Raw genomic sequence first — 25,503 nt, forward strand, 5'->3', positions numbered from 1 at the left:
TAAAGGCTGGCATCAGTAAGCGCTCTGGTAGTCAGGGAGCTCGGAGGCACTGTGAAGCGATATTGTCTGCTGAACTTGTACGCCAAATAGCCAGCAGTGGGAGGTATTTTCAGTATAGGTATACTCGTGGAAGCAAGACCATGTGGGTTGGAAGAGTATCGTCAGGGTATTGTGCTCATATCATCCAGCCCGATACTTGTACTGAGCAGATGGGAGAACTAGGGATTGGTTTCTTTACTATGTTTTGTCCCCTATGTTCTCCCAGATGATGCCTATTTCATATGTGGGAGAAAGGCGTACAAGTGGCTTGCCTCGAGCTCAGAGGGATTGTGTTATATTGGGAGAGTACTACCGGAGGTCATGACCATAACCCATGTTAAAATGAAAGACGTTCACCGCAGTGCTCAGGCTCCTTATACTCATACTCGCTATGAACACATCATCAAGAGACACCTCATAGATAGGGCAGAGCACGCAGCCTCTGATTTGATCCATGAATCCACCTGGATTCAGTTCCTTCTCGCATTAGACATCACCCATACTGCCAGAGGAACTATAAATTATAGGTATATCCATGCCCTATTGAACTTGATAGATAATATCACTGAGATGTATAACAACAGCTTCAGGTATACGGGAAGGGAGTTACAAGCTTACAAGAAGGAACTGATTCAGCACAGAATGGTCCTTAATTATGTCACAGCCGTGACAGGTGGGTACTGTGTTACTCTGGCAACTCAATATGGTGTGAAGTGCTGTAAGTATATTACAAACAGCACTGATGACCCAACGGAGATCATCGATCAGAAGATGGACGATATCTTGCAGTTGAAGTGGGAGTTCAGGAGGAAGCACAACCTTACCTTAGCGACTGTGAGTAATGAACTGACCAGCTGGGTCTCATGGTTGAACCCACGCAAATGGTTCTCAGGTTTAGGAGAGTGGGCTCAAAATGTCATTATCAGTGTGGGGTAGTTTCTCCTTTGTATCCTGGGAGTCGTCATAATTATTGGTTCGATATTTAGGTGTGTTCAAATTCTAATGCGGCGCAAGCACGGCACAAATTTGATGAGTCTAAGGAGCGAGGGTGCTGTTATAGCAGCAGATTTAATTTACGACCCATCCATAGAGACAGTGTTATGATAAGGATTGCAAATGAATTTCATGGCCTGTTTCTTTCACCCGTTTTTCTTTGTCTCCCCCTCTGCCCAGATACATCCATCCGGAAAAGACGTCAGCCCTACCCAAAATGTTTATGTGAATGTATTTTTATATATGTGTCTTATCTTCATCTCTGCAACCTCCAGCTAATGGCACACATAGTCGACAGGTGATATCCACATATACTAGCACTCACATATGTTTCCCCCTCCATTTATCATCAACTAAATGTGCACCCCATTTGTTGGAACAAGAAGCCAAAAAGAGCTCGGTAGTGTTTGTTGGCCCATTTACAGGCCCTTAATACGGGATGAGAAGGATTTAATGTATACTTCGCAATACCTCGAAGCTTATGTAGAACATATACGTCACGATGATACATGCCCCTCAGACATGGATTCATACATACATACATGCTTTTACTATCCCACTAGGTCATACATTTCCCATCTACAACTCTCCCCCGACCATCCAAGCTTCTGTAGATATTGTATAGATATTTTTCTGTTTATTGATTAGATAGTGGCAGTTATTGGTGACTGCCAAAGGGTGGACTGTCAAAGTCGAAAAATATTGCAGTACACACATCACGTACAAACTACACACATATGGCCTTCGTGCGTGTACTTGTTCTGCCGTGCGTGCGCATATTCGCAATTTGCGTATGGTCGATCCCGCGGTCCTGCGCATTAGCGCGTGGTATGAGTATTTACGGTAGAGTTTGTGAACGCATGGAAAAGCCATCAAAACACATTACATATTTAATCCAAATAGTGCACAATGTACACATAGTCTCCCTGCACGTGTGTCCCAGCAAGTTACAACAGTTTAAATGGTATCAGAACAAAGGGATTCACCTTTACAGGATAGGAGGGGACAGAACAAGGTTATAAGGTGGTGTTTGGTATCCAGCTGTAGGGTATTTTAAGGGTAATATTCCGGTGTTGGTTTGCAGCACATCACACGTTCCTGCGAATAGTTATGTGCAGGAGCAGAATATAGATATAAACTGTATTTACTGTACATTAGGTATGCGGCGGGAACCCAGAGGAGACCACCCACAAGTGCATCTGGAACAGACATCGCCCACCTATTCAAACCAACCTATGACCTCTCCTGTACTGTAAATGACCATCCCTGTGTCCAATGGACAAAGAGATTACAGTATCCATTGTGTTAAGTTTTGGAAGATTGCATAAAGGAGCCAGCTGCAGGCCTGGTCTCACACAAGACTCTAAAGGTTATCTATCTAGATGACTGAGGACCAGACTGGGTAGCGCGGCGAAAACCAAACACGTATGTACCATTGACTGTAGCCGTTATTATTTTGTATTGTATTGCTTTGTTATTGTAACCCCCTTTCAGTAATAATATGTTGTGGTGTCGGAACCCTGCATTTGAAATACAAACTGGTGTTGTGTTTTCCTTTCCCTGATAAGGTTATAAGTGTATTACTATTGCATGCATAGCTGTTAAGGGTTCACGGTGTATCTTTGGGTGTGTACGCGCTGAGTGTACTTTGTACAGCCAGCGCAGCGTTTGTAGGTAAAGTACGTACACGGTACGGGGCTCTGTACGCTAATGGTGTAATAAGTACGTAGGTTGAGGATTAAGTATAGCGGCCGCAGTGGCTCCATTTAAAGTGTATGAAATGTCTTTTTAAAGTGTTGCTTTTAGCCCTGTATGTAAATCAGCATTTACAGGGGTAACGTATCAAATTCAGGATCACTATGCTTTTTGGTGTTTGGTACATAGCATACTTGCCTACTTTCCCCATAGTTTCGGGAGACTCACAACCTTTCAGGTAGTCCCCTGCACTCCCTGTAAAGTAGGCAGATCTCCCACATCCTGTCTACTTCCTAGTGAAGCGGGCAGGATGAAGAGATAATACTGGGAATTGCGGCGCCATCAAGAGGGGATGTGGCTAAATGACATGAATCTTTTCAATTTAGCCTAATAATGTGGAGGCAGAGTACCCCCTCCAAAGTGTCCAGCAGTGTATTCTCTCTGGGCTTCTCCCGAAGAGGTGAGTATGGTACATAGGGGTCAAACCATAGTCCTCATTTAAAATAATGGAGACTGCGGTCTGCGCTACTAATTTGCCTTTTGCTTGAGATTTCTGTTAAATCTCATTCATGGTACAATTTACTATTAGTACATAGCGGGGGTTCGGCAGCGGCATCCCGACAGCAGAGGGGAGAAGTATTTTAACCCTCCCCTACCCCTCTGGGTTGTTGGCAAGGGATAACCTTCGTGGGGTGTCGACTAGGGCTAAATCCCCCTCCCCTCCCTAACCCTCCTAGTACCTAACCCTCTCCCCGGGCTCTAACTAGGGCTGGCCATCGATCATAGATGATTCAAAATCATTGATGGTCTATGACCGATGTCGAATACTTTCACCATCGATGGGGGAGAACCAGATAGTTTCCAGCCATCTATGGTTCAGTGCTACCGAATATAAAGCCACGTTCCCGGTCTCTGACTGGCCCACATTTCATTGTACTTTAATGTAGGAGTGACCATCAATGGGTAAAACCATTGATGGTCCACTTATACCACTTTTACACTCGCACTCCCGGGTCACTCCCGGGATGCTTCCCGGGATGCATCCCGGGATGCATTCCCGGGACTGACCCCTTTCACACTGCATTAAGACCTGGGATCGACCCGGGACAGCCCCATTTACACTGATCCCGGGATATCCCTGCAAATGCATTAGTATGTCATTAGAAATGGCCTTGGGCTCAGAAAAGATGACATCAGCTTTTCTGAGCCCAAGAAAGCTCCAATCCAAGTCCTTTTAACAGTCCCGGGATAGTGAATCCCGGGACGGACCCTTTTACACTACACAGCTTCCCGGGACGGTCCCGGGTTCAACCCTGCTTTTGACCTGGGATGAAATCCCGGGATGCTCGTCCCGGGAAATTGTCCATGTACCCATTTACACTGAGAAGAATCCCGTTCACGTGCAATATCCCGGGATTTTCCTGCGAGTGTAAAAGGGGTATTACAGATGGGTTTACACCATCGAGGTTATCAATTGATGGTACCATCGATGGATAACCCACCGATGGCCATCCCTAGCTCTAACCCCAATACTTACCTTCAGGATGTCATCTGTCAGTGTACTGACTCTGGTTTCCTGAGTGGTATCAGAGTAATGATGTCCGCCACATGACCATAGTGAAGGGGTGGAATGATGCAGAAGCTTTAGTTTCTGATTAATTTTATTACAAAACGGGCTAGATAAATAAGCTACTATGACATTTAGTGGTAGACTTACCACACTATCACTTTAACAAAGAACACTCTTGAATTACACAAGTTCTGTGTTGACTAAAGCCAAGGGAAATGCAGGTTTGAAGTCAGCCAGCCACAGAACCTGTGCAATGCATGAGTGATCCGGTTTCTAGTCCCATTAATGGCGTATATTGCTTCTGTCGCCAGAGTTATAGAGAAAATAAGTTGCGCTTTTGTTTCTTCTAAATGCTAGTGTGTCGGTCGGGCAATTCCTGACAGATACACCGTGGCCGGTAGAGCCTTTCCGTGCCGGTACTAGACGCTGGGTGTAGCAAGATGGCCGCGGTGCAGCAGCAGCGTTCGTGATAGGAGGAGCCGCTAAGCATCGCTCCTTCCCTGTCCGCTCTCCCCTCACCAGCCGAGCATAGCCGCTGCACACACAGCCGGGGCTGGAGGAGGAGAGGAGCCCCGGGGCCATGGAGAGCAACAAGGACGAGGCAAGCCGGTGCCTGCGGATCGCTCAGCTGGCGCTTCTGGGCGGGGATCGGGAAAAAGCCCGGAAATTCATCAGCAAGGCGCAGAAACTGTACCCGAGCAGCGAGGCCCAGGGTGAGGAAGGGGAGGGAGGCCTATGTGCTATGCCCGGTGTGTCTGTCCGTGCTGCTAGCGTGTACTCCTCATCACTCGGAGTATGTACGTAGTGTGTGCATAGGTACCCAGCCAGCGGGATCACGTCTGTGGCGGGGGAGGAGGAAGTTGCATCACCCTTCTGATACCTGTCACCGCGCTGTGTGTGCTAGGCTAGGATCACCACTGACCTATGGGGAAGGGGATCTGTTAGACTAGAGGTGATCAACCTCAGTCCTCAGGAGGACCCCCAAACAGGTCACGTTTTCCTGGTCACCTAGCAGGGGCACATGTGTGTCACCAACTGTCACATTGCAAAGATCCACAGGTGACCTGGAAAACATGCTATGTGTGGGGTCCTGAGGACTCAGTTTGTGAACCCTGGGTTAGACAACAGGATGTAACTAAAGTGTTTAGCTACTTTGATACTTAAGTACAGAGTACTCACAGGTGTAACATAAATTAAGTGCTTGTGTAGCACTAGCATTACATTAACATGATCAGGAGTGATTACTGGGATCAAGTGCGGCATGTCATGTATAGTGTATGCCCCACAAATGTAAAAACTTATATCATTCATCCCTTTTTGTATTAGATCACTTATTTTCAAATTATGAGTGGTATTCATCTAGCGGTGATGTGCAGCTGCGAACATCACTGCTTAATACACTAACCCAACTCTGGCATGACGAAAGATTGGCAATGTTGTTGGTCTTGAGGTGCCAGAGAAACGTTTTTAAGCTGATATATAAATACTCTCCTATGTCATTCGTTCCTTAGCCATAGGGGTTGTTTCAATAAAACTCTCCCTGTGAGTCTGTACAAGTTAGTGCACCTACAGTGTATGCTGCATTTACGGTTGCTCCTTACTAACAAAGTTTTATTAATTCCAACATCAATTTGCAGCTAACGGAATCTACCAAATATCGGTCAATCCGCACTTTACGGTGCCCAAATTTGCAGAAAAGTGCTCGCCACACCAAAGAGGTCCAAGCAATTTTGTGCAAATTGGGGACGATTTTAGCCTGCGAAGGGTGCGAGATCGGGTGGTGTTGCCGGTGTCGCTACAGTGTGTACCCAGCTTTAGTACAATGCACTCAGCAGACATCCAGCTAGAAAAAAACAGTGAAGTGTGGTCAACTAGAGCAGTATATTTATTATTAGTGTAACGCATAGTCTGTAGCAGGGGTGGGGAACCTTTTTTCTACCGAGGGCCATTTGGATATTTATAAAATCCTTCGGGGGCCATACAAAAATTCTCAACTTAAAAAATGACCCTGCCCCCCAGTAGGTCTGCCCCTTAGAGGTACTGTGTGGCTCCGCACGCGCCAAAAAAATGGGTGTGGCCAGTTAAAATGGGACGTGATACACATATGCCCCCAATAGTGCGGTGCCAGATCCACAATTGCCCCCACAGTGCCAGGTATACAAATGCCCCTCACAGTGCCAGGTATACAGATGTCCCCACAGTGCCAGATATACAGATGCCCCCACAGTGCCAGGTATACAGATGTCCCCACAGTGCCAAGTATACAGATGCCCCCACAGTACCAGGTATACAGATGCCCCCACAGTGCCAGGTATACAGATGCCCCCACAGTGCCAGGTATACAGATGCCCCCACAGTGCCAGGTATACAGATGCCCCCACAGTGCCAGGTATACAAATGCCCCTCACAGTGCCAGTTATACAAATGCCCCCACAGTGCCAAGTATACAAATGCCCCCCACAGTGCCAGGTATACAAATGCCCCCACAGTGCCAGGTATACAGATGTCCCCACAGTGCCAGGTATACAAATGCCCCCCACAGTGCCAGGTATACAGATCCCCTCACAGTGCCAGGTATACAAATGCCCCTCACAGTGCCAGGTATACAGATGCCCCCACAGTGCCAGGTATACAGATGCCCCCACAGTGCCAGGTATACAGATGCCCCCACAGTGCCAGGTATACAGATGCCCCTCACAGTGCCAGGTATACAGATGCCCCTCACAGTGCCAAGTATACTGATGCCCCCACAGTGCCAGGTATACAAATGCCCCCACAGTGCCAGGTATACAGATGCCCTCCCCTCTCCCCTCCGTGCTGCTTACCGTGCTCCTTTCGGCGGCACACGGAGGAGAACACGGCTGTCGGGTGGGAGCGGCGGCATGTAGTACTTCAAACCAGCCGCCGGTTCGAGAGCCAATCAGAGCTCGCGGACCGGCAGCCGCGGCTCCTGATTGGCTGCCGGTCTGCGAGCTCTGATTGGCTCACGGACCGGCGGCTGGTTTGAAGTACTACACGCCGCCGCTCCCACCCGACAGCCGCGCTCTCCTCCCTGTTCTGACAGCTGAGACACGCTGCCGCCGGACTGAGCGGCAGCGTGTCTCACTGACACAAGCTGGTGGGCCGGACCAAATGACGGCCCGCGGGCCCGAGGTTCCCCACCCCTGGTCTGTAGGAATGACTGCCTATTTGTCTATATGCTTGTTGTAATGAATGTGCATTTGTGCTGGGTATGGATTTCGTGGAAGTAGAGGTCAGGCGTTGTCAGTTTAAATTGCAGGGGTTCAAACAAGCTGGAGAAAGCTGGTGGATTTAGCCAACTAGTTATTCTTATGATGTGTACTGTGGCAGCATCATAAATTCTTCCATTAATACTAGGGTATAACTGATACTTTTTTCAGACAGAAATGTCTGAAAATCCCGGCTTTTACCCGGCATTTGAGTGCCGTGTAGTTTTCTCAGGTCCTTGTCTGAACCCCTTTTCACACAGACAAGCAAATTACCAGGTGAAGAATTTCTACCCAGTAATTTGCGGAACAATATGGGTATTTTGTATGTGTGAAAGGGTCAACCTGGGTCGACGTTACCGTTCTTCACCCGGTAATTTGACTTTCTGTATGAAAGGGATATTATAGATACTGGATGGTAACAGTAATAACTGAAGAGACTTGTCTACTCACTGGCCAGTGCTGGTCTCTTGTGCATGTGTGGCCTTGCTTTTATTGGTCACATACACACGTATACTGCACTAGAAGTCCAAGCTTGGACTCACATTTGCATTTTCTATAAAAAAGAAAAAAAACACATAGGGCCGGATGTAATGAGGGATGCCAGCCAAACTAGGACGTTTTTTGTTAAAGTGGCAATCACTTTTAGTTCGGCCGGCATTATATTCGACCCATATTGTTAAAAACAAGAGTACAAAATATTTTAATATCCTTTTAAATAATAATGAAGCATTTTTATTTGTTTCATGTGCCTCTGATATCGCTGTCCTGAGATGAACACTAGGTGGACAGCTGGTAGGACTTACACCACTGCGGTCTTTGTTAAATAAGTGGTAATTCAAACTTGCCCACCATTCTGGGAAATTTCTTTTGAGACCTCAAAATTTGAGGGAGTTTTTCAGTGAGAGAGAACAACCACCCCCTAACTTCCAAACCTTTCTGTGAATTGTCATAATGTGCCCCTCCCCCCCCCCCCCCCCACCCGAATCTCTTGGAGGCCATTTTGAAAAAGTCGGTAAATATGCGAAAACTAACATGAGGACGTTATTGAAGGAGGCAGCTGGCAAATTCGGCTGCATGGCTCTCTTCTATTTATGGTAAATAGACCCATTAATATCTTACTGAAATTGAACTTACAACAAAAACCAATGTGTCTGGCGCTAGATTGATATGTACTAATCTCTATAAAAAAGAGAGGACAGTCTATAATCGTCTGCCTTCCCAAAGTGGACCTTGAATTCCACCCAGTATACTAATGCAGACAAGAAAAAAATAGGTGAAGGCGCACAAATGTATAGTAACCGACTGCTGTTTTGATGCAAATTAGTAATTTATTTCTAATTAAATGTAAAAAAAATTTTTTAAAAACACACAATAAAACAAAGGTAATTACCACAAGACCAACAAACATTCATGGGGTTAATACCACATATATTAGAATTCGCTCCACACAGACTGATGCTTTGGTTAGTAAATAGCTCCTTTTGAAGATGGCTTAATGCATGCACCCATCTAAACTGGGCCGAATGTGCATAAAACGCCTTCAGCTGATATACTCAAAGTCCATGCACATGTGTGAACAGAATATGATTAGTTTTAGTCCCAAGCATTAACTGTTAGTCGTGCAGAAAATAGATCACAAAGGAACCTTAATTGCATGCACTGATGATTAATGGAAGTTACAGGATAATTCTCTTTCAGCTGATGAGTTAAATTTTATGTGCACATAAGAACACAGTATATCTGCAGACCGGCTGAATACTGATTAGTATGATGATCACAAGAGTTAATATGGACCCGTGCCACTTTAAGAAGTGGGTGCTAGCTGTTATAATGGTGTGGTTTATACTTCACCCATTAGTAATCTCAGGAGCGCTCCCGTGTTGCGTAACACCCGTGTGTCCTCCTTTTGGTTCCTCCTGCCTGGTCCCCACTCACCGGGGTCCTGATGTCAATTGCAGGGGATGGAGGGCTTTGTAGCTGTGTCCACGGGTTAGTATGACCGCGGCGGCTGTGGAAGAGTGGAGACGCTATTGTATGTTGCGTGCCGCGACTTCTGGTTTCGGGCTTCCGTTTTTTTGCGTTCCACTTGCGGTTCACCAACGATGAGTCACCTGACGCGTTTCTCTGCCCACAAAGATGGCGGTTTCATCAGAGGATGATAGGCTCATCACCATGGTCTCCTTTTATCCCCTCAAAGGGCTCCCAATTGGATAATTAGTATTAACTCTTGATCTCCCTAATTGGGATACATTCCTATTCAGTTCTATCAGTGTTGTTTTCTAACCACAGCATATAGTTAATAAGTAGATCATTAGCTCCTCAATATGTCCCGATTAACATTTATATAGTACATAATACTTATATTATATTATTGAGGTGCCTGTCTAATATTCAATTCGAAGAAAAAAGGAGGAATATTAAAAGAAATATATATTTTATACTAAACATCATTAAATACTAGATGATCAGATGCAAATATGTGCAGCTATATGTACATACTCGCATACATACATACACATGTACATATAAGTAATATAACTCCGAGAAGAATCATATCCTCTCGAATTTCAATATATTTTCCATATATATATATATATATAATATTTTCTCTAACGTCCTAGTGGATGCTGGGGACTCCGTCAGGACCATGGGGATTAGCGGCTCCGCAGGAGACAGGGCACAAAAGTAAGCTTTTAGGATCACATTGGTGTGTACTGGCTCCTCCCCCTATGACCCTCCTCCAAGCCTCAGTTAGGTTTTTGTGCCCGTCCGAGCAGGGTGCAATCTAGGTGGCTCTCTTAAAGAGTTGCTTAGAAAAAGTTTTTAGGTTCTTTATTTTCAGTGAGTCCTGCTGGCAACAGGCTCACTGCATCGAGGGACTTAGGGGAGAGAAGTGAACTCACCTGCGTGCAGGATGGATTGGCTTCTTAGGCTACTGGACACCATTAGCTCCAGAGGGAGTCGGAACACAGGTCTCGCCCTGGGGTTCGTCCCGGAGCCGCGCCGCCGACCCCCCTTGCAGATGCTGAAGATTGAAGAGGTCCGGAACCAGGCGGCAGAAGACTTTCAGTCTTCATCAGGTAGCGCACAGCACTGCAGCTGTGCGCCATTGTTGTCAGCACACTTCACACAGCGGTCACGGAGGGTGCAGGGCGCGGGGGGGGGCGCCCTGGGCAGCAATGTATAATACCTGTATGGCGAAAAATACATCACATATAGCCCTTGAGGCTATATGGATGTATTTAACCCCTGCCAGATATCACAGACTCCGGAGAAGAAGCCCGCCGAAAAGGGGGCAGGGCCTATTCTCCTCAGCACACAGCGCCATTTTCCCTCACAGAAATGCTGGTGGGAAGGCTCCCATGCTCTCCCCTGCACTGCACTACAGAAACAGGGTTAAAACAGAGAGGGGGGGCACTGATTTGGCGATATGAATATATATTAAAATGCTATAAGGGAGGAACACTTATATAAAGGTTGTCCCTGTATAATTATAGCGTTTTGGTGTGTGCTGGCAAACTCTCCCTCTGTCTCCCCAAAGGGCTAGTGGGTCCTGTCCTCTATCAGAGCATTCCCTATGTGTGTGCTGTATGTCGGTACGTGTGTGTCGACATGTATGAGGAAAATGTTGGTGAGGAGGCGGCGCAAATTGCCTGTAATGGGGATGTCACTCTCTAGGGAGTCGACACCGGAATGGATGGCTTATTTATGGAATTACGTGATAATGTCAACACGCTGCAAGCCGGTTGACGACATGAGACGGCCGGCGAACAAATTAGTACCTGTCCAGGCGTCTAAAACACCGTCAGGGGCTGTAAAACGCCCATTTACCTCAGTCGGTCGACACAGACCCAGACACGGACACTGATTTCAGTGTCGACGGTGAAGAAACAAACGTATTTTCCTTTAGGGCCACACGTTAAGGGCAATGAAGGAGGTGTTACATATTTCTGATACTACAAGTACCACAAAAAAGGGTATTATGTGGGATGTGAAAAAACTACCTGTAGTTTTTCCTGAATCAGATAAATTAAATGAAGTGTGTGATGATGCGTGGGTTTCCCCCGATAGAAAATTATTGGCGGTATACCTTTTCCCGCCAGAAGTTAGGGCGCGTTGGGAAACACCCCTTAGGGTGGATAAGGCGCTCACATGCTTATCAGAACAAGTGGCGGTACCATCTACAGATAGGGCCGTACTTAAGGAGCCAGCTGATAGGAGGCTGGAAAATATCCTAAAAAGTATACACACACATGCGGGTGTTATACTGCGACCAGCGATCGCCTCAGCCTGGATGTGCAGAGCTGAGGTGGCTTGGTCGGATTCCCTGACTAAAAATATTGATACCCTTGACAGGGACAGTATTTTATTGACTATAGAGCATTTAAAGGATGCATTTCTATATATGCGAGATGCGCAGAGGGATATTTGCACTCTGGCATCAAGAGTAAATGCGATGTCCATATCTGCAAGAAGATGTTTATGGACACGACAGTGGTCAGGTGATGCAGATTCCAAACGGCACAAAGATGTATTGCCGTATAAAGGGGAGGAATTATTTGGGGTCGGTCCATGGGACCTGGTGGCCACGGCAACTGCTGGAAAATCCACCGTTTTTTACCCTAAATCACATCTCTGCAGAAAAAGACACCGTCTTTTCAGCCTCAGTCCTTTCGTCCCTATAAGAGTCATATCTGCCCAGGGATAGAGGAAAGGGAAGAAGACTGCAGCAGGCAGCCCATTCCCAGGAACAGAAGCCCTCCACCGCTTCTACCAAGTTCTCAGCATGACGCTGGGACCGTACAGGACCCCTGGATCCTACAAGTAGTATCCAAGGGGTACAGATTGGAATGTCGAGACGTTTTCCCCTCGCAGGTTCCTGTAGTCTGCTGTACCAATGTCTCCCTCCGACAGGGAGGCAGTATTGAAAACAATTCACAAGCTGTATTCCCAGCAGGTGATAATAAAATTACCCCTCCTACAACAAGGAAAGGGGTATTATTCCACACTATATGGTGGTACTGAAGCCAGAAGGCTAGGTGAGACCTATTCTAAATCTGAAATATTTGAACACTTACAAAGGTTCAAATCCAGATGCAGTCACTCAGAGCAGTGATAGCGAACCGGGAAGAAGGGGACTATATGGTGTCCCGGGACATAAGGGATGCTTACCTCCATGTCCCAAAATTTGCCTTTCTCACCAAGGGTACCTCAGGTTCGTGGTACAGAACTGTCACTATCAGTTTCAGACGATGCCGTTGGATTGTCCAAGGCACCCCGGGTCCTTACCAAGGTAATGACCGAAATGAGGATTCGTCTTCAAAGAAAATGGACGACCTCCTGATAAGAACAAGGTCCAGAGAACAGTTGGAGGTCGGAGTAGCACTATCTCAAGTAGTTCTACGACAGCACGGGTGGATTCTAAATATTCCAAAACCGCAGTTGTTCCGACGACACGTCTGCTATTCCTAGGGATGATTCTGGACACAGTCCAGAAAAAGGTGTTTCTCCCAGAGGAGAAAGCCAGGGAGTTATCCGAGCTAATCGGGATCCTCCTAAAACCAGGAAAAGTGTCAGTGCATCATTGCACAAGAGTCCTGGTAAAAATGGTGGCTTATTACGAAGCGATTCCATTCGGCAGATTTCACGCAAGAACTCTTCAGTGGGATCTGCTGGACAAATGGTCCGGATCGCATCTTCAGATGCATCAGCGGATAACCCTATATCCAAGGACAAGGGTGTCTCTCCTGTGGTGATTACAGAGTGCTCATCTTCTAGAGGGCCGCAGATTCGGCATTCAGGATTGGATGCTGGTGACCACGGAGGCCAGCCTGAGAGGCTGGGGAGCAGTCACACAGGGAAAAAATTTCCAGGGAGTGTGATCAAGTCTGGAGAATTCTCTCCACATAAATATACTGGAGCTAAGAGCAAATTTATAATGCTCTAAGCTTAGCAAGACCTCTGCTTCAAGGTCAGCCGGTATTGATCCAGTGGGATAACATCACGGCAGTCGCCCACGTAAACAGAAAGGGCGGCACAAGAAGCAGGAGGGCAGTGGCAAAACTGCAAGGATTTTTCGCTAGGCGGAAAATCATGTGATAGCACTGTCAGCAGTGTTCATTCCGGGAGTGGACGACTGGGAAGCAGACTTCCTCAGCAGGCACGACCTCCACCCGGGAGAGTGGGAACTTCATCGGGAAGTTTTCCGCATGATTGTGAACCGTTGGGAAAGACCAAAGGTGGACATGATGGCGTCCCGCCCGAACAAAAAACGGGACAGGTATTGCGCCAGGTCACGAGACCTTCAGGCGATAGCTGTGGACGTCCTGGTAACACCGTGGGTGTAACAGTCGGTGTATGTGTTCCCTCCTCTGCTTCTCATAACCAAGGTATTGAGAATTATAAGACGTAGAGGAGTAAGAACTATACTCGTGGCTCCGGATTGGCCAAGAGGGACTTGGTACCCGGAACTTCAAGAGATGCTCACAGAGGACTTATGGCCTCGGTAGCTAAGAAGGGACTTGCTTCAGCAAGTACCATGTCTGTTCCAAGACTTACCGCGGCTGCGTTTGACGGCATGGCGGTTGAACGCCGGATCCTAAGGGAAAAGGCATTTCGGAAGAGGTCATACCTACCCTGGTCAAAGCCAGGAAGGAGGTGACCGCACAACGTTATCACCACATGTGGTGAAAATATGTTGCGTGGGTGAGGCCAGGAAGGCCCCACGAAGAAATTTCAACTAGGTCGATTTCTGCACTTCCTGCAAACAGGAGTGTCTATGAGCCTCAAATTGGGGTCCATTAAGGTTCAAGTTTCGGCCCTGTAGATTTTCTTCCAGAAAGAATTGGCTTCGGTTCCTGAAGTCCAGACGTTTGTCAAGGGAGTATTGCATATACAGCCCCTTTTGTGCCTCCAGTGGCACCGTGGGATCTCAACGTAGTGTTGGGATTCCTCAAATCATATTGGTTTGAACCGCTCAAATCTGTGGATTTGAAATATCTCACATGGAAAGTGACCATGCTGTTGGCCCTGGCCTCGGCCAGGCGATTGTCAGAATTGGCGGCTTTGTCTTACAAAAGCCCATATTTAATTTTCCATTCGGACAGGGCAGAACTGCGGACTTGTCCCCAGTTTCTTCCTAAGGTGGTGTCAGCGTTTCACCTGAAACAACCTATTGTGGTGCCTGCGGCTACTAGGGACTTGGAGGACTCCAAGTTGCTAGACGTTGTCAGGGCCCTGAAAATATATATATATATATATATATATATATATATATATATATATATATATATATATATATATAAAATTCCAGGACGGCTGGAGTCAGAAAGTCTGACTTGCTGTTTATATTGTATGCACCCAAAAAGCTGGGTGCTCCTGCTTCTAAGCAGACTATTGCTCGTTGGATTTGTAGTACAATTCAGCTTGCACATTCTGTGGCAGGCCTGCCACAGCCAAAATCTGTAAATGCCCATTCCACAAGGAAGGTGGGCTCATCTTGGGCGGCTGCCCGAGGGGTCTCGGCTTTACAACTTTGCCGAGCAGCTACGTGGTCAGGGGGGAACACGTTTGTAAAATTCTACAAATTTGATACCCTGGCTGAGGAGGACCTGGATTTTCTCTCATTCGGTGCTGCAGAGTCATCCGCACTCTCCCGCCCGTTTGGGAGCTTTGGTATAATCCCCATGGTCCTGACGGAGTCCCCAGCATCCACTAGGACGTTAGAGAAAATAAGATTTTACTTACCGATAAATCTATTTCTCGTAGTCCGTAGTGGATGCTGGGCGCCCATCCCAAGTGCGGATTGTCTGCATTACTTGTACATAATTATTGTTACAAAAATCGGGTTGTTATTGTTGTGGGCCATCTTTTCAGAGGCTCCTTCGTTGTTATCATACTGTTAACTGGGTTCAAATCACAGGTTGTACGGTGTGATTGGTGTGGCTGGTATGAGTCTTACCCGGGATTCAAGATCCTTCCTTATTGTGTACGCTCGTCCGGGCACAGTACCTAACTGAGGCTTGGAGTAGGGTCATAGGGGGAGGAGCCAGTACACACCAATGTGATCCTAAAAGCTTACTTTTGTGCCCTGTCTCCTGCGGAGCCGCTAATCCCCATGGTCCTGACGGAGTCCCCAGCATCCACTACGGACTACGAGAAATAGATTTATCGGTAAGTAAAATCTTATTATTACAACTACATATTTGCTTGGCAGATTTTTTGTATATATAGAGATATATGCATAACACAGTCTCATCAAAATTAACAATAAATAAATAATAAGATCAGATAACTACAAATATTTATAAATCGGACAGGTCTGGTTATATAGAGAAATAATTATATAGAAAAGAGAGGAAGGACAAACATGTATCCAATTAACCTAAAGGAGGAGACAGAGATCATATGTAGAAATGGATATTCAAACTTAATATTTAATATTTATTATTCTACTTTCAACATTCGCTATTCCGGAGGAAGGGACAGGGAAAAGCGGACAGATGAATATCGTCCCTTTAATTTTCCTTTTTTATATAGAAACAGTAAGAATATATTTATTACTTAATCGTTATGAGTACTCATTAATTTTAGATTTCGGAAGAGGTATCATAATTCCTATATATTATTTAATTCAATATTTTCATTAGCCCTAGAGGTTCCAGTGTCTTTAGTCGGAATATCCAATAGGCTTCCCTTCTGCATAGCAGATTAAACCTATCACCCCCTCTTTCCGTCATTTTGACTTGTTAAATCACACATATGTTGATATTCTTTAATTCTCCTAGTTGACAATAATTGGTATGTCTTGATACACTATGTATCAAGCTTTTCTTCAAGATGTTACGTCTATGTTCCAGAAAGCGTATTTTCATTTTTCTAATAGTGCGACCGACATATTGTCGGCCGCATCCACAGGTAAGTAAATATACAACATAGGAAGACTCACAATTAGTGAAACTTTCTATAGGGTATACCTCTCCCGTGATGTAAGACTTAATGCTGGTTACTTTCCTAGAGCTACCAAAATTGCAGGTAAGACATTTATTTTTAGCACATTTAAAGAAGCCCTTTGGTGTTTCTAATCTCCAATCATAAATGCCCATATTCCTGTCTGTCGTAATTTTCTCTTGTTTGGGTTTCCTCTTCCCAAACATACTGGGGGCTAATTTTGATTGTAAAGTATCCGACTTCCTATAAACCCTTTAAGATTAGTGTTGGACCCTACATTTAAAAGGGTATCTACTTTCAAAATGGTTGCATTCTGATTTATAATTCTCCTTATATCTGCAGCATGAGTATTATACTGTGTCACAAAAACTAATGTATCCTTATTTAAATCTTCTTCTTCCTCCCCCTCGTCTATATTTTTGAGTCTAGTCTTATTTTTATTTATATTTGTTTTTATTTTTGTTTTTAAAATCATTACTATATTTATTTTTATTTTCATTTTTATTTTTTATAAGTAATGCACATCTATCTTTCTTATTAGTATCCTCTAACGCATTCTTCAGGATATAAGAGGGGTAACCTTGGTCCTCAAAAGCTTCATATACCAATTTAACCTGTTCTTGATAGGTATCTTGTCTAGAACAATTTCTTTTAATCCTATAAAATTGGCTTTTGGGAACATTATCCCGCCAAGCACGCAAATGACTACTATCATATCTCAGAAAGTTATTTGTATCTACCGGCTTGAAAAAGGTTTTAGTTTCTATATTATCACCCGCCCTGGACAGGAGCGCAATGTCCAAAAAAAGTAATAAAGTGAGGGTGTGTCAAATGTGTAAATTTTAAGCCAAAATCATTACGATTAAGGTGATCAACAAATAAAGTGATAGAAGTTGAATCCCCATCCCAAATAAAAAATAAATCGTCAATGTACCGCTTATAGAGGACCAGGTTCACCCCAAAGTCAGCACCCCAAATGAGCGCATCCTCAAGTGCACCCATATAAAGGTTAGCATAACTCGGGGCGAACCTGGTCCCCATAGCGGTACCCCGTGTCTGTAAATAAAATTGTTTGTTAAATGTGAAATAGTTATGCTCCAATATGTATTTTATTGATGCCACTATAAACATCCTCAGCTTTTCTTCTAAGGATGGATCTTTATCTAACACCTGAGTAATCACCTCCAGTCCCTTCTTATGGGGTATATTGGAGTAAAGCGATTCTACATCGCATGTAAGGAAATTATGTTTTTTTCCATCTTATTTCTTTAATAATGTTTAGAAATTGTGTTGTGTCTCTAGTATAAGATTCTAATTTAGTGACATACTTTTGTAAATGTGCATCAACAAAATGTGACAAATTAGAAGTGATAGACCCAATACCAGAAATAATAGGGCGACCCGGGGGTGAAATAAGTGTTTTGTGAATTTTAGGTAAATGATAATAAATGGGAGTGATAGGATAAGGAGTGTAAATAAACTGCCAAGTATCCTTGGAAATTGCGCCCCTGTCCAGGGCATCATCCAACAGAACCTTCAATTCTTTCTGAAAAGTCAATGTAGGATTCGAGGATAAGGTTTGATAGAACAGTTTATTACCCAGCTGAGATGAGGCTTCTTTCAAGTAATCACATGTATCTTGAATTACAAGGCCTCCGCCTTTATCAGCTTTCTTTATAGTGATGTTTTCATTCATCATCAAACTGGTGAGATTTTAAATTTCATTAGAAATAAATTACTAATTTGCATCAAAACAGCAGTCGGTTACTATACATTTGTGTGCCTTCACCTATTTTTTTCTTGAAATTGAACTTCACTGGATTTAAACCATCCGTGCATTTTGTATACGAGTTTAGCAATCGCATATATGCCAAAGGAAATAGGTGCAGGGTGCTAGAATGAACACTATCACAATCCATGCAGTTCCTCTCTCCTCCCTGGGGTGTCACTCTCCTCTAGTGCTTCTTGCACATTCTGGTCTGTATTTCACTATTGAGATGCAGACCAGAGTGTGCTAGAAGCACCAGAGCAGAGAGCGACACCCCAGGCAGGAAAGAGGAAATGCATGGGTTGTGACAGGTGCAGGGTGCTAGAATGAACAATGGGAAAGGAGCCAGGTAGCATTTTAATTTTTGTTATATATATATATATATATATATATCAGGTATGGACCGGCACTCCTCCTGATGGCAAAACGTGACCCTGGTGCCTCCTGGTAACAATTATGCAATATCCCAATAAAGATGACAGCGGCACTCAAGGCTTTACAAAAATGAAAAACTGTATTCAAAAGTGAATAAACAAGCCGACGTTTCGGGGCTTACCCGCCCCTTTGTTACACACCTTGACAAAGGGGCGGGTAAGCCCCGAAACGTCGGCTTGTTTATTCACTTTTGAATACAGTTTTTCATTTTTGTAAAGCCTTGAGTGCCGCTGTCATCTTTATTGGGATATTATATATATATATATATATATATATATATATATATTGACATTACTGTAGACACATGTAAAAATATAAAACACATGAGGCCAAGGTGTACGACAGGGATGGGAAACCTTCGGCCCTCCAGCTGTTGTTGAACTACACATCCCAGCATGCACTGCAGCAGTTTTAGCATGGCCAAATAGCAAAACTGTAGCAAGGCATGCTGGTATGTGTAGTTCAACAACAGCTGGAGGGACAAAGATTCCCTATCCCTGGTGTACAGGAACCTATGTTGTTTGTGATGTATTTGCACACTAGTGATTTTGTAAGTGATATATTCTCTTCCTATGACAGCCTGGGCAATTATGAATTGTGTTGATTGGTCGACTGCTGCCTAATCCCATAGGTGTTCTCGACATGAAAAAAGCACAGTAAAGGATTCACAATTTGTGGTAATCCTCACAAATGCACTAAACAATTATCTAACCAATCTGCCAATATCTGGCAGATTGGCCAGATACTTGTATAACGTATGCCCAACATTATTGGCTTCTGAACTCTAGCTCATTTTGCCTATATCATAATATTTAGTTATGTGCAGTTTGGTCTTTCCTAAGAAATGTTTATTTTATTTGTACTACGCTGACTAGATAATAATTATTGTGCTTTAGTTTTAATTTTAAGTATCTTGTTTTGTGTATATTTACATAAGGATCTATTTCATGTATACTTTTGTATCTAAACACCAAACAATCTTATAAGAGCTGCTGTATTTTGATCCAAGCAAGTTTGTGTAAGCTCAGACCAGTTGATACTGTCTGTGCAATATGGAATGACTTGACTCCTAAATTATTAATAGGACCTGGTGCTTTTATTAATTAACACTTCACCAAGACATCGTCTTGAGTTCTATTTGGGTTGCGTTAGTACATCAACTGTGTTTCATGACGTGAAATAAAGCACCCTTGTTTCCTCTAAATTGAAGTTTCTCCATACAGTAAATAATTTCATGCTTATAATAGGAGGGGTGTGCAGTAAGTTTCCCGATGCACAAAAAGTATTACATTTACAAAAAGTAAATTGGCAGAAAGAAAGTAAGCTGTCTGTTTATAATACCTTCAGCAGTGTTGTTTAACCTTTAATATACCAAGCCTACCTCATCAACGTACTTTACCAAGCAGGGATCTTCGGAGGACCCCACTTTTTTTTGGTCTAAATTCTCAACTGTTTGATGTGGTAAATTACTAAAATTATGTTTTTTGGGTTTCTGAAGGGATACGTTCTAGTAAGGGTATGACAGTTAGCATAAAATATTTGTTTATTTATTTCAAGAGTAGTTAGCCAATAAAAGCCATATATGCGTCTTCATTACAGTGTGTAAATTTTTACATCCGATTGGATACTGTATATTCTTGTAAAAAGGTTATATAATTTTACTACGGTAACAATACATCACTATTCATGTGTTTCCATCGCTACAGTCCTTAGCACATGTCACAGTGGTGGTTGTTTTCCTGTGTTTCTCACGTATAAAACTTTCTGCATTTGTAACGTAGTATACTGTGTTTTTTATTATTTGTGTTTTTTTGAAAGAGCATTTTATAAGCCTAATTTCACAGTATTTATCTTAATCTGATGCAGGACACATAGAAAAATCAGGAGTAAAATAGTTTTTATAGATATGGCAGGATCACCAAAATAACATTCTGGGGTCCTCAGAAGACCCCCTTTGGTATACGAACAGTCAAGGCTTCAAACATAATAATATTGCCGGCATGAAATGGTACCCGGACATGACTGTATGGCCTATTTCATGAAAGTGGTCTGATGGGGAAACCCCCACAATTACGTTAAAAGGTAAAGAGTCTGGCTGATTACATTATTTTACAAATATAGGGTAAGTGAACATTATAAGGTATAATGTGTTAAGTCTTCGATTAGCTCTGTTACCTTTGCTTTATTAAAGAAACATTGTTTCTCCTTCATCCACTAGGGGCCACTGGAGCGTAGTTACAATGGGGAAATAGTAGGCAGTAATTGGGAGCTGGCACTTAAAAATTCTAACACTGTGGCTAGCTCCTCCCCTACTATCTCCCCTCCAAGCCAGTCTTAGTTAGTGCCCGAGGGAGCTGGTTCACTTGGGTTTTAGCTGAAGAATTTTTTCTTTTTTCTTTTTCTTTTTCTTTCTTACACACACAGACTGACAGCTCTGCCACTGCCAGTCTGCACCGCGGGAGCTGCCGGCGGGGTCCCATCGCAGCTGCGTGCGGCTCGGGATGGGCTCCGGCTGAGGGAGACGCTGAGCTCTCCTGAGTTGGCCGGACACCGCTGCGTGCGGCGCGTGTCGGGGCCGCTCCACCAGCAGAAGATTCCGGCAGCATGGCAGCGGTAAGTCTCTAAAGTGGCCGGACACCGCTGCGTGCGGCGCGTGTCGGGGCCGTTCTGTCGAGTACTACATCTGGACAGCGGTGAGTACAATCTCCCCTCCTCCACACTGATGTATGATTGTACAGATTTAATTGTGCACATATGTGGTGATCGACTCCCCTATACTCCCCAGTCATAGACAGGCTGGAGTGTATCAGAGGCGCACTTACTATTTTGAACCATTATGTGGGGGGCGGAGCTTCAGCCCGCTCTGTAAGCGGGCTCAGCGCTCTCCGCTCCCCGGCCGCAGCACACATGCAGCCGGGTGATACAGGGTGCTTCCCGCTTATTTTTACACTGCAGCGGGTTTGATTTGAAAACGCCGAAGCGGGGGGGCGGAGCTACCTCCCGCTCCGTACGGCGGGCTCAGTGCTCTCCGCTCCCCGGCCGCAGCAGACATGCAGCCGGGTGATACAGGGCGCTTCCCGCTTATTTTTACACTGCAGCGGGTTTGATTTGAAAACGAGGAAGCGGGGGGGCGGAGCTACCTCCCGCTCCGTACGGCGGGCTCAGCGCTCTCCGCTCCCCGGCCGCAGCAGACATGCAGCCGGGTGATACAGGGCGCTTCCCGCTTATTTTTACAAAACGCCGAAGCGGGGGGGCGGAGCTACCTCCCGCTCCGTACGGCGGGCTCAGCGCTCTCCGCTCCCCGGCCGCAGCAGACATGGAGGCGGGGGACACAGGGCGCTTCCCGCTTAGTGTACACTGCAGCGGGTTTGATTTGAAGTTGGCGCCGGGGAGGGGGGGGCGGAGCTAACTCCCGCTCTGTACGGCGGGCTCAGCGCTCTCCGCTCCCCGGCCGCTGCAGCATGCCAAGACACCGTTTCCAGGTCCCCCGCTCCCCAGGCCGCTGCAAGCTCCTTTCCTCTGGTTCGGTGAGGATAATTTGCTTTTAAAGGTATGAGGTGGGGGTGAAGCTTATTCCCGCTTTACTCAGCGGACTCCCCGGCGGCGGCTCGCAGCGCTCATTGTCTCTAGGCAACAAATCCTGTCTCAGTGGGTTTTTAGTTTTTCTGTACATGGAGATGCTGAAATATTGGTAATATCTCACTTTGGCTGCCATTCCTCCCTGCAGGGGAGTCCTCTGCCCGGCATTTCATAGAGGCTGTAGATCAGGGAGTCTGCCCTATAACAGGAGCTGTGGCTCAGCTCATTAATGATTAAAAATCTGGTGTGCAGTATTTATTTACCCTATTAGGTTCACATAGACAGTATTTATCTACCCTGTTGGGTTCACTGTGTGTGTGTGTGTGTGTGTGTGTGTGTGTGTGTGTGTGTGTGTGTGTGTAGATATATAAATATATATGTGTGTGTGTGTTTGTATGTGTGTGTGTGTGTGTGTGTGTATATATATATATATATATATATATATATATATATATATATATATATATATATATATATATATATATATATACAAATAGCAATGTCCTTATAGAGAGGGTTGCATTCACTCCCAATAGAAAAGGAACAGGCGGCACTCCAAGGGTCTTGTGAAAAAAAACTTGTATTCAAAACAAATTAATCAAATAATGGCATAATGTAGCCAACGTTTCAGCGCCGCGCAGGGCGCTTTTTTCAAGGCAATATGCTGTGAAACACAAACTAAAACACGTCAGTGAAAACGTACCTTTTATGTGAGAAGAGCTCGTGTCACGCCGTGGAGCTGCGGGAGCCGGCGTCCAGCGGGATTTCCGGTGAGTGTAGCCCTGACGTAACCAGGAAGCGGCATCGTTGGTAACTAGGCAACCGCGGAGCGTCCCAGCTGGCGCTGTTGTCGCGCTGGTCCTGGCGGAAAAGAGCAAAATGTATAAAACAGGGAGAGAAAGCATGAGTGATGTGTATACCCTACTTTCACGTAGCAGCAATGTGATATAAAGTGTAACCGTCTGGTGACAAGGTGCTGCTGAAAAAGACAAGTGCCCAAAATGCTGCAGGTTGAAAGAGGTGTATTTAAATAAGGCAAATGTAAAGCAAATTAAAAACAATGACATCAGCAGAAACTAGCCGTTTAAGGATGTAAATTACATGTAAGTATTAGGTACCAAGAAACCCCGGCTGTTGCTGTTGACGTGCTGAGCGGCACTGAATACTGAATGATTCCCTTTATGTTGAATAGCTATATGTGCACGTATTCGGAGTGCTAACAGAGCCCATGCCCCTTTGTGTTTAGAGAAAAGAAAGGGGGGTTACGTGACCCTGCCATACTGAACGTGATTGGTGACGCCCCTGTAAGGATCTAGCTGGCCATTTGTCAGTGCTCGTACAATTTACATATGCACTTCTGGACAGATGCTGCAGATGCTGGATCAATGTTCCCAATGTTGCTGGGAATTTCACAAAAAGGCATTCCAGGCGATATGTTCATTTAGTCCATGTGGTGCCAGTGTGGCCAGGCGATATATCCACTCAGTTTCTCTTTGTGTCAGTGCTTTGGCACGATCACCACCTCTCGTGTGTGCTGGAATGTGGTCCACTATTATGTGTCGTAAATGGCTCAGCGAGTGCTGTGCATTTTTGAAGTGGCGGGACACCGGTTGGTCATTAGGTTTGCCCTCAAGGGCTGCCTTGATAGCGGACCGATGCAGGGCCATTCTTTCACGAAATGTTCGTGTGGTTTGCCCCACATATAATAAACCACATGGACAGGAGATGACATAAATCACGTATTGTGAAGTGCAGGTGACATGATGTCTGATTTTGTACACCTTCTTGGTTTTAGGGTGAGTAAAAGTGGTGCCTGTGTCCATGTGTTTACAGGTGGTGCATGATAAGCACCGGTGGCAGCCAGGTGTCAACTTGATTGACTTTGATTGTGTGATGTCAGTTTTGACCAGCATGTCCCGTAGATTTCTGCCTCTCCGAAAGCAAGGCATGATGTCTGTGTTATGAACACAAGGTAAGGATGGATCCGAGTTCACAATGGGCCATAACGCACGTGTGGCCCTCGTGATAACAGAACTGGCAGTAGAGTATTCAGTGATGAACGGTATCTTTTTCTTAGACTGTGGTTTCAATGAGCCAAATAATTGGTTCCTTTTTCACAAGACCCTTGGAGTGCCGCCTGTTCCTTTTCTATTGGGAGTGAATGCAACCCTCTCTATAAGGACATTGCTATTTGTGTATCCATACAAAGGAAGGCACCCGGGCAGCTGCAGCTTTATACAAGGAGTGCCGACCATCCAATATATATATATATATATATATATATATATAAATATATATATATATATATACCAGTAGAGGAATGGGCGCACTTGGGTTGTTTTTCCACCCAATATTCAACGGGGAAAAACAGCAGTCTCCCTAAGATATTTACTCCTAATTTGTGAGCATAAAACCACATTTAACATGTTCCATGTAAAATTTATTACAACATAAAAGCAATGATACAAAACGGTATAGTATCTCTTCTTGCAGATAACACCATATAGTACAGAGGACCAGTTGAAATAACTTTGATAGATTCCTCCTTCTCCTTTGACAATTCGGAGATTTGATGTTTATGAACAAATAACCCGACGCGTTTCGTCTTACTCTAAGACTTCATCAGGGATATGTCTCTAGTGCTTGATAAATACTGTTAGTGCATCAATAAAATGGCAATTACGTATTCTGGATACTTGAAAAAAACCACACACCGGTGGGGTACACAGGTGAAAGTTAGATTAAGCCTTATGGTTAAGTGCTTGAATAACAAGTTCAAACGCATAGGCCTGAACGCAAGTTCAAATAGGTATGTGACCTTATGATTCAGGGATTTGGATAACAAGTTCAAATACACAGGTCTACCACAATTTCATATGCGTGTGTAACCTTGCCAGCAGCTACAATAGCTTCAAGTCACAACCAGTGACATTATACTGGTTGTGACTTGAAGCTATTGTAGCTGCTGGCAAGGTTACACACGCATATGAAATTGTCGTAGACCTGTGTATTTGAACTTGTTATCCAAATCCCTGAATCATAAGGTCACATACCTATTTGAACTTGCGTTCAGGCCTATGCGTTTGAACTTGTTATTCAAGCACTTAACCATAAGGCTTAATCTAACTTTGACCTGTGTACCCCACCGGTGTGTGGTTTTTTTCAAGTATCCAGAATACGTAATTGCCATTTTATTGATGCACTAACAGTATTTATCAAGCACTAGAGACATACCCCTGATGAAG

General features: G+C 44.7%; 1 protein-coding gene across 1 annotated transcript in view; it reads left to right on the forward strand.

Moving 5' to 3' along the window:
- Window positions 1-4,666: 4,666 nt before the first annotated feature.
- The window catches only part of DNAJB14 (DnaJ heat shock protein family (Hsp40) member B14), an 81,570-nt gene continuing 60,733 nt past the window's right edge, over window positions 4,667-25,503 (forward strand). Inside the window, exon 1 of the mRNA XM_063918568.1 lies at window positions 4,667-5,010. Coding sequence (XP_063774638.1) covers window positions 4,878-5,010 — 133 coding nt within the window. The 5' untranslated portion in view covers window positions 4,667-4,877. The remainder of the gene's footprint in view (window positions 5,011-25,503) is intronic.

The sequence above is a fragment of the Pseudophryne corroboree genome, chromosome 1 (assembly GCF_028390025.1).
Source record: "Pseudophryne corroboree isolate aPseCor3 chromosome 1, aPseCor3.hap2, whole genome shotgun sequence".
NCBI classification, from domain to species: domain Eukaryota; kingdom Metazoa; phylum Chordata; class Amphibia; order Anura; family Myobatrachidae; genus Pseudophryne; species Pseudophryne corroboree.